The sequence below is a fragment of the Oryzias latipes genome, chromosome 20, assembly GCF_053564925.1.
Source record: "Oryzias latipes strain Hd-rR chromosome 20, Olatipes_Hd-rR_3.1".
In the NCBI taxonomy this organism is placed as follows: Eukaryota; Metazoa; Chordata; class Actinopteri; order Beloniformes; family Adrianichthyidae; genus Oryzias; species Oryzias latipes.
This window is the reverse complement of record NC_136256.1, coordinates 24,231,221-24,241,624: the sequence shown is the minus strand read 5'-3', so window position 1 is coordinate 24,241,624 and position 10,404 is coordinate 24,231,221. Positions and strand designations below refer to the sequence as shown.

The window sequence follows — 10,404 nt, the reverse complement described above, 5'->3', positions numbered from 1 at the left end:
CAGATTGGAGACAAAACCTGCAGTCCATATTTAAAAAAAGAATGAAGACAATTTTAGGGAACCTGAATTCAAAAGTGTATTCAAGCCAAACCTGTTGAGTCGATGGCACCAGCTGCAGTTGAAACTGATCTGTGAGGAAATGCAGGAGCTACAGCTGGTAAACTGGAGACAAGCTGCAGATAAGAAGGGTCACACAGGTCAAAGCATTTACGATGCCAAAACCCCATCAGCCTCAGAGAAGGTCTATGTGCTAATTAGAAGTAATAATAAAGTATTCAGCTTTGACAGAGCCAGAAGTTACAATAAATCCTCCTTACTGGGTAGGGGCGTTATTTCCACGGCCGTCGAGTTTGTAATCCTTATCTTTGTCAGCTCCACGCGGTGGTACTCGTAGATCGTCCTGCGCCTCACGTCTGTATTTCAAGAGGGATGAAAAGGAGTGAGAGTGTGAAGAGAACATAACAAATATGGCACCCTGAGATAAAAACTGGGACAAGTGGTCCTTGAAGAAAGAGGGAATGCAGTGCGAGGCAGAATCAGGTCACGTGTGCTGCAGCCACAGCACTCCTCTGTTCCCTTTGTGCCCAAGCGGGCCACGACTTGACAATAATGGGAAGCAATTTTCCTTGGGATCTTTCCTCGGGTGCCCTCCCAGTCATCTCCAACATCAAGTCATAACCCAAGGATGAGATGGAGTGAATGATTAATTAAATACAAAGCTGACTCAAGTGTTTCTATTGTTATGGGACTCCATTCTCACTACTAGAAAGTGCAGAAATTGGAAAATAAAGTAAGCTATTAACATTTGAAATGCTCTTTGTAGAAAGTTCTAAGTAGTTTTGTTTGCGGTTCTTCCAAGATTAAAGCAGTAACACAGAAAAGTACAGTAACTATCAAAAGGATCAAGAACTTTTGTTAGAAAGAGGAACCAAAATCTTCTTTTCTGTTTTGTTACATCAGCTGTTTAAAGAATAAAATGTAAACTTAAAACAAAAGCTTGACACTTTTTGGAGTTGGTTTATTTTACTGCGTAGGTAAAATGTCCGCATGAAACTGGGGAAGACCACACAGACAGGCTTCTAATAAAAAAAACTGTGGCTTTAGGCATTTTAACTAAACTATTTTTAAATGAAGAAAGAAGGTAGTTTTGTGTGTTTAAAAAAGTCTGCTTGCCAAGATATTCATCTTTGGCTTCACAAATTTTATCTTAGCTAAAACCTACAATGCTGGATTTTTGTCTAATATTATAAATGAATGAGTTTTTTATTGTTAGCAATAATCTGCCTGTGTTTGTTCACAGCAGCATGAAACATGCACTTCCTGCACTGCTAATCTTTGTGACTGTTTGACTTGGATGTCATCATGGAGCTCCAGGGGTTTTCCTACAGCTGGAGGAATTACTGTTAAAGCTGAGTGTCTACTTCTTGACTTATATTAGGTATTCTTTTTTATTTTTTTAATTAGAATGATTGACTGTATATGAGAACTGGACTGAGTGACCCCCTCCCCCTGGCATTCCAAACAGGAAGTACCCACTGGTTTCAAGAAGCCAAAATCCCATAGACTTTTATTTTTAAGAATATCCATTCTCCTTCTAATACCCTTTTTATTAACATGTTCTTGCTAATGCTAACTTTTTTCACAATATTTTTTTTTTTTTTTTTTTTTTTTTTAACCTTGTCCTGTCCAACAGCTGGGCAAACAGATGAGAGCTGAGGGCCTCTTGTGTTGGACATATTTTACTTTAACAAGAGGGGTTATTAATCTTCAGACAAACCAAAGGTATGTCTGAATAAACCCCTTTTGTAATTGAGGCCAAACTTTATTAATTTCAAACATGTTTGAAGATCTTTGGTGTTGGACCGGACGGAAAAGGAAAGAGGGGAAGAAGAGAGAGGGACGTTAGAAAGAGGGGGGGAAGGAGGGTGATAGTAGGAGGGGAAGGGGGATAAGACCATGAAGCAGCATAGAGCAACAAGTTTACTGGTTGTTAATCACCATGGTAAGGCTCAAATGCAGTACAAAAAGGGCGGAGCCTGTCCACACACACACCCAAGTGTCAAACACACCTGCTAGTTGCAAAAATGTCCATCTGTCGACATGTACACAAAACAGATAGTGCTCACACGCATACTTATGCCTTAAAACCAACTAGTGTGAAACATTTCAGTCATTCAGTCACGCAAACCGCCAGTGCAAAGGTGAGCCAACACCCGTGCTCAGGTGAGTGCTCATGTTCTTCTAATATGGATGGTGGAATGTGTAAAGAAGGAAGGAGAGCGCCCAGCCATCCCCACCCCAAGACCCCCACCGCAGCAGCAGCGGCAGCCGGAATCCCCCCCACGCCACACGGAAACCGGCAGGGAACAACCGCCGCCCGGGCGACCAAGCCCGCCACCCAGGCCAGGGCCAGCAGGACCGCCGCAAGGCCCCCCAGAGCCAGAGAGCAGGGAGGCACAGAGGGAAAGAGAGCGCCGCCCCAGCCCAACCAGGAGAACAGCCCCCCCGCCGCGCCGGGAGAGCCCAACGCAGGGCCCCACCGGAGAGGGACGCCCACAGCCCCAGACGAGCACCCCACCACCACCCAGGAGTTCCGGGCATCCCCCCGCCCCAACCCCAGGTACGAGCCAGGACCCCCCAAGGGAGACCCGCCCCGCACTCCAGGCAGCCATCCGCCCGGCCCACGGTTGGTCCACGGAGGAGCAAGGCAGGGGCCCGCCGCCCCCGCCCAGGAGGGGGGAACCCCGGGGAAAAAAGAGGGCCCACAAGGGGTGTTGTAAATATGGCCCGACCAGGCTCGGCCACAGTTGGAAGTTAGGCGGGGCCCAGCGCTCAGGAGCAAGGACCAGAACCCACCCCCCAGGGACACCAACACCCCCGGCTCAGATGTAATGTGAACCCCCCCACCGCGCGGAGAGAGCACCGCCGGGCCCAGGAAGCCGGCACCCCGGGGACACGGCCGCCGCCGCAAAGGGGCCCGTACCCCCCACCAGGGAAGAGGCAGGGGACAGATGGTCCTAGGTCCCACCTTCCTTGCAAAATGTGTGTGCGTATATGTGTGTTTAAGAGGGTGTGTGTGTGCATGTGTGTGTGTTTATGTTGGGATGTATATATTGAGGGGGGAGGGGTGTGTGTACTAAGGGGGGTGCAGTTAAAATTGGCGGGTAGGGCACTAAGGGGACATCTCCTGATTACTCACAGTGATGTCCCCTCACCCTCCCCACCAAGGGGCCCTAAATGTCTAAGGTGCGGTTAAAATTGGCGGGTAGGGTGCTAGGAGGACATCTGCTGCTTGCTGGCAGTGATGTCCAAGCACCCCCCCTACCAAGGGCCCTACATGTCTAAGGTGCAAATAAAACCGAAAGAGGGGGGGACCACTCCATACGGCAACCATAGGAGGGGGGGCCACTGCCTAGTAAACCCCCCCCCCCAAGGCTCATCGCAGGCTAATCCCCCCACCCCCTCACCCTATTATGAGGTTATATGAGGAAGGGGGTAAGTTGGGGACAGCTGGTAGACTGTCCCCCGGTGGTCAAACAGCTGTCCCCCGCCCCCCCCCCCCCCCCAGCAAGGGGGCCAGGCCCACCCAGCCCAGGGGTCCCACCCCCGGAGGCGCCGACACCCCAGGCCCAGCACCACCCACCCCACACAGAGGGAGAGGAGCCAGAAAGCGCCGGCCCCCCCCGGAGCAGGCCCAGGCCCCCACCCCCAAACGCCGGCCCTAGAAGAGCTCTGGTCAGGCCTCGACGGGACCGAGGCAGCCAACCGGCCGGGGAAACCGCCGATGGCCTCAGCGGAGACCCCGACCCGTCAACCCCCCCTGCCCCGTACCAATAGCGCCCCCCCCCCTCCCCCAGAATGCCCCCCCACCGGACCGGGCCGACAAGACCCCCCACCCCACCCCACCCCAGACCCCGCAGCCGAAGCGGATGACACCCAGAGCGCCCGGGGGCCCCAAGAGGGTTGTCCCGTCCCGCCCCAGAGCCAGGGAAGGGCTGATCCCAGCACCAGGCGTAGATGGGAAGCCCATCCAGTGCCGCTGGGCCCCCCCCCCCAGCAGCGCCCCCCGCCAACCCCCCCCAGCACAGGCAAAGGGACCACCCCCCCAAGCCAAGCCAGAACACCACCCCACCCCCCCACCACGCACCCCCACACCCAAGCCCAGAGGACCACGCAGCGCCCCAGCCCGCCCCACCCCGGCGCCGGACCCGACCCCCCGACCAACGGAGCCCCCACCACCCCCCGCCAGGCACCGGAGGCCCCGGCCCCCACCCCAGCCCACGGCAGAAGGGCAAGGAGCAGCGACGACCAGGCCCCCCCATCCCCTAAGTCATGGAGTCAGCTATGGGAGACCAGAGAGACCGAATTCTTTCAAAGTTACTTGAACCTTGGGCTGACATTTTTTCCAAGCTGATCTGATCAAGCAGCAGATTTCTGTGTTGACTTATATTTATATTTTTCTTGCTTTTCCAATTTATTAAAATAGTTTTTTTAGCAATGCAAAGAGTTATGAAAATGATAGAGCCTAATCCTCCTTCTACATCGATGGCACTCATGTCACCAAGCACACAAAGTGACGGTGAAGCTGTGATTGAAACCTTAAGCCAGACTGATAAATCGGCACATACCTGCTGCCAGAGAGCCTGGACAGGCGTGCAGAACCACAGTGCATGCATGTAATTGTCGGGTAGATTACTGTCACAGTGCTGACAAATGTCTGAGTTGCTGAGACCCATCTTGAACATCCTCTGTCCAGTGTAGTAAATTCTGTGAAGGGTTTTAAAATGGATTAGCTGCAGATTTGGACTTTTTGTCAGTTTAAAGGTGTTTAGACAAAGTTCTGACCAAAAGCTTTCATCTGTGCTGATGCTCAAATCCGCATCCCATTTTGTTGTCGGAAGTGAAATGTTATTATCTAAATTACATAAAAGTTTGTATATTTTGGAGAGAGTTTTATTCATTGAGAAATTGATCAGAGTGGTAACTACATCTGGTAGCTTTAAATCGTTGTCTCTGTATTTAAATTTTTTAGTAATACTTGATTTAACTTGCTGATATTCCAAGAAGTTATTTATTCCATGTTTGTCTTGAAGTTCCTGGGGAGTTATGAATCTTCTATCAATAATTATGTGCTCTAGTTGTTTTATGCCCCCTGCTTGCCAAGCTGGGAAGTGGATAATTTTTTTGTTTATGAGGATGTCTGGGTTGTTCCAGATGGGTGTCATTTTGCACGGTTGAATTGATGATTTTGATATTTTGAGAAATTCCCACCAGGCTGTTAAAGTGGCGTTTATATTAATAGTTTTGAAACAATATTTGTTTCTGCAGTGCAAGTTGTTCAAGTTATAAACCGACCAATCAGATGTCTCGATAAAAGTAGGTTATCGAGGTGTGGACTTCCAACAGAGTAGTTACAATAGAAACATTGACTCAGACTGATTTAGACCAATCAATGGTAACTGATGTCATCTGGCTCCAACACGCCGCGCATACAACGAAAAAACTGCGACTGAATTGGCTTTATTTGATTGGAGCCAGAAGTAAACCATTTCCTATGAGTGATGGCACACTCCCTCGCTCCAGTTCTCATATACAACCAATGGTTGAACCCGAAATGTAATCCAATCAAAAGTATTGTTAGGATAAGATTAACAAATAATTAAGATAATATTACAAATTTGTAGATTCTTTAAAAAAGGCACAATTTCCCCAAATCTACTGCATGGATGTGAGAACAACAGTGGCGTGCTCGGGCACAAAACATGAAATGAGTGCAATCTGAGGCTCAGGCACAATTCCAGTCATCCGGAGTGAGTTTGCTTCAGGTTGTTCAACAGGAAAGCAGCTTCAAGCACAACAGCAAACAACAGAACCGCCGGAAAAGATACAATGATGCATCAATGCAGTCAGTGGTTTAAGACCTTGAAATGAAAACAGGAAATACTAATGTTTGCCATTTAAATCATTTTGCTCATTTATTGGTTTTGCATCACTAAAAAAAAAGAAATTTGATTTAAGCTAAACAATGATGTTAGAATTAGTCCCTCACACAAAAAGAATCATGTTTTAATGTCTAAATTTCTTGTTTTTCACTCCAATAACTTTTTGTCTTCTTTGGAAATTGTTGACTTGATGCAACGCTTTCCCCCTTTCTTTGATTAGATTAGGTTTGAACGAGTGTTCAAACCTGCAAACGTGAGCATGCTAAGGTCAACCTCTGAATTATGCCACTATTCCTCTCCCTCTTCTGCACCCCTGGCTTCCTCCTGCTCCAAACTAAGGGATTATCAGGTGCCTGAGGAGACTAGGAGGACCTGCGGAAGGTCAGCTTCCTGACCTGAGGCTGCTGATCTAAGGGGAGCCTGACGTTTGTTAGCGGAAGAACGCTTCAAAGCACATCAATTACTATCTGGTCACAGGCCAAATGAAGACAGACCAAATCAATGTTTAGTAATTTAGCCAATTGTACAAATAACTAAGCTTTAGCTCCAAAACACTACATTTAAGAAAACTATTAAAAGTATAAAAATGGTTAAAAATATTAAGTGTGAAAGCAGGAATTAGAGAAGTGTGTCTTTCCATGTTCTTATGCCTAACCTGTTAATTACACATCCCGACTGGGGGACAGCCACAAATCTCCTCTCATCTCTGCCTTTACAGGCTGGTCTGCGGCGCGATCTTCCCAAAGGCAGTGTAAAACATTTTTATTAGAGCTTTTAAACTGAAGCAAAGAAGCAGCAAGTTGAATCAAGTCCTTCTGGTTGCCATGGTTGCTCTGAGGTAATTGACAAAAAAATACTGAGCCCTTCATGCTTTATAGCCTGTAGTGGTCATGGTCATTCCAGTGATATCAAAAAGCCTGCCACAGAGTTTTCAGCCATGCAAATTCTTCGCTTTACTACAATGTGACTTTTCTTTTAGATTTCCCAAACCTGGAGTTTGAACAGAAGACAAGCGCTTCACGTTTCATTAGATTTTGCAGAGTCGGCCCAAATGATTCATCTAATACTGATTGAAAAGGCTGGGCTCATCAGTTTTTCTTTCGACCATTTCTTTTTTTTTTTGTCCTTCTGCCGAGAGAAAGAAAGTAGGAGGGACATCTGGCAGTGTATTTACTGAATGAGAAAAAAAGATTTTTTCACTTTTAAGAAAACTGGGGGCTCTTTGTGTCTCAAAAATAGAGAAAAAGAGCCTCTATCCATCTTATTTAATGATCATTGTCTACCATTCTGCCTGCAAAAGAAGAAGCCCTGACGCTTCACTTAGCAGAAACTCTTGTGCAGTTCATGCAAAACATGAAGTGCTTTGAGCTGCAAAAAGATGCCCTTTCTTTTAGACATGGACTAACCCTTCCCATCTGCATGTCTGTCTGCTGGTGCAAAGGTGAGAATGTGAAGAAAAACAAACAAACATGTAAACTCTGCAAACACAACCAAGCAGAAGAATACATTTCCTGGAATCTTTATAAAGTTTCTGATGTGGAAAAGTAGTAGAAAAAAAGAAAATGCACTTGTTCATCTCTGTTCACATCAACTGAGGCTTTTAATGATTTCACATCTGAATCTGGGATGTCACAGATTCTTGTAACCCTTAATACACCGAGCCAATCATTTTTAAAGAAAATACTCACTTTAAAAACTGTGTTCATGCTTTAAAGTTGAGTTAAGAAAAACGTGTGTGATGTGGATGTGAAAAAATGTTCGACAAAAGTTTTAGATACTCCTGAAGGTCAAGGCAACTTTCATTTAGAACAGAAACTCCCAACGTCATGGCATCCAACTGTGTTTGTACCAGTCCAACCAACTGAACTGTTGCTTCATTCATAATAGTGAAGCAAACTAAAATCCTTAAGATGTTTGTTTTGACAAATTGGTTTTATCCAGGGTTCACCCTCGCAATCAACAGAGGGTTGAAAATGCAGAATAAATCCAGCTTGACAGTCATTATTGCAGCAGCTCCCACGAGAGCAGTAGAGTCTGACTGCAGATGAAAAGGTTTGAACTGTCTCTCGCCTTTTTATTTGCTTTTAATTTAGTGGGAAATAATTGCAGCAACTTGGAAAGCAAATAGCTGAGGCAGAACTGTAGTCTTTAGAAGGGTGGGACAGTGTGACAGGGGAGGGGCTGAAAGTTAGGCCAGAGTTTGACTTTTGAAAAAAAGTGTGTAACAGGTTTGACCTTGGAGAGCCCAAGAACAATATTTCTGGGATTTTAACCCTTTAACAACTTAAAAGGACAAAAATCAATTAAGACAAAATCATCATCAAAAAAAAAAAGATTTTTCTTTTTGCTGCCTTTTCTTGCCTTGGGGTGTAAAACACACAATAATTGTCTTTAATAATATGTTTGCCAAATGTGCTCTACCGTATGACTGAGCTGGCTGTTAAAGGGTTAAAGTCAATTTGATCCTTTTCTTTTTGTTTTTCCATTTTGGATAGCAGCAACCAACAGTAGTCAAAACAAAATATATAAAAAAAGAAATAATCAAATAAAAACAAATTTAAAAAAAGAAGAAAGTAGCCTAAATTGACCCTGTGGCCTCTCCGGGGTTGAAAAAAAGTGTTTGGATTCAAGGAAAACCATGTTTCTTTCTCTCCAAATTGTTTTATTTCTCTACTGGATTTATCCAAACCCAGGACATGTTTGGAGGCTAAAATATCTGAATGGTCTGTTACAAACAATTAGGAAATAGTTGCTAAATACTGGTGTTTTAGTGAAGTATTGTAAAAATAACATCATACATCAATATCTTAACCAAAACATTAAATTTCATTCCTAATCTAATCTCAGCTACAGTTTTTATACGAGAAAGTTTCCCATGATGACTTAAAGAAACATTTTTCTAAATAAAACAAAGGGAAAATCAAAAATTGTAGCCCCTAATTTAATTTTTTTTAAATAATTTTGTCATCCTTTTTTGAAAACAAAAAAAAATCTCAACATCAACAACAAAATAGTTTTGTTATCAACCTCTTTCACAAAGTGTTAGAGTCTAAAAATAGCCTTGAATCACATTCATCGTTTCTCCACTCTGCGTTCATCAGATGAGGCTCAGTGGATCTGTTCAGGCCAACATTCACACAATGATTTCCAACATTTAGGACAGATATGCAAATGGAACACTCACTGGGTATTTGCTGGGTCTTGTGGACCACCACATAGGCGTCGGACAGGCCCACCTTGACAGGGTGATTGACAGAGCTGATCCGTGACACCTCAGTGGGGATCTGGAACAGGAAAAGAGGAAATCAATCACTGGCAACATGAAAAGCTCAGTGGGGCGGGATGTTCTTTTTTGACAGAGTTGGAGTCATCCACAGGAATCTCCGCTTTAGCCTGTGTAATGTCAGTAAGCATCTGGAGTTCTGTGGAGAGTAGGATTTAACGTTTAAAAGACAGACTTGTGCATTTCTCAGACTTGGGAAAAGAAATATTAAACACAGTAAGTGAAAAAAAGAAAAAAAGAAACATGAAATTGTCGTGATATTACTAAACTAATTATAATAGTGTAAACAAACCAGCTCTTTTTTTGTTTTGTTTTTTAACTTGTCCTGTCCAACAGCTGGGCAGACAGATGAGAGCTGAAGGCCTCTTTGTGTTGGACATATTTTACTTTAACTATAGGGGTTATGAATCTTCTGACAAACCAGAGGTATGTCTGACTAAACCCCTTTTGTAATCAAGGCCAAACTTTATTCATTTTAATCATATTTGAAAATATTTTGTGTTGGACTGGACAGAAAAGGAAAGGAGGGAGGAAGAAAGAGGGATATTAGAGAGGGGGGATAGGAGGGTGATTATAGAGGGGGGGGGGGGTTTGAAACCATGAAGCAGCATAAAGCAACAAGTTTCTGGATGTTTATTATTACGGTCAGGTTCAGATGTAATACAAGTCTATAAGGGCGGGGCCTGTCCACACACACACTCAGATGTTATAACATACCTACAACAACAAACCACATTTCTACCAAATCACAAAATCACCCAAGATCTCTGATTCAAAACAATTCATTTTAATTCATCCATCACAGTTCTGCACCCCCAACAGAAACTCAAATATACTATTGAAAAAGTATGTTCTTATTACTTATTCAATGAATGTATTTTGTGACTATTTATTAACATATTTTATTTATTTTATTCTTATACTTATTTTACTTTATTCTTAAACTTTTATATATATTATGATTTTATTTTATTTAAAAAAAAAATGAAAGAGGTACTGACCAGTCAGCATTTTAAATTTTGTTGCATGTGTGACAATGACTATTCTATTCTATTCTATTCTATTCTATTCTATTCTATTCTATTCTATTCTATTCTATTCTAAAGAAAATAAGAATATTTTTTAATATTCCCCCCAAAAAAACAAGAACATTCAAACTGTTTTATACATAAAAAAATG

The 10,404-nt window shown here is 43.9% G+C and overlaps 1 protein-coding gene across 1 annotated transcript in view; it reads right to left on the bottom strand.

Annotated features, from left to right (window-relative positions):
• Positions 1–10,404, bottom strand: part of plxdc2b (plexin domain containing 2b) — an 89,323-nt gene that overhangs the window by 17,013 nt on the left and 61,906 nt on the right. The window contains exons 7-9 of the mRNA XM_011488999.4: positions 9,127–9,226; positions 318–413; positions 92–173 (exon numbers count right to left, since the gene is read on the bottom strand). Coding sequence (XP_011487301.1) covers positions 92–173; positions 318–413; positions 9,127–9,226 — 278 coding nt within the window. The remainder of the gene's footprint in view (positions 1–91; positions 174–317; positions 414–9,126; positions 9,227–10,404) is intronic.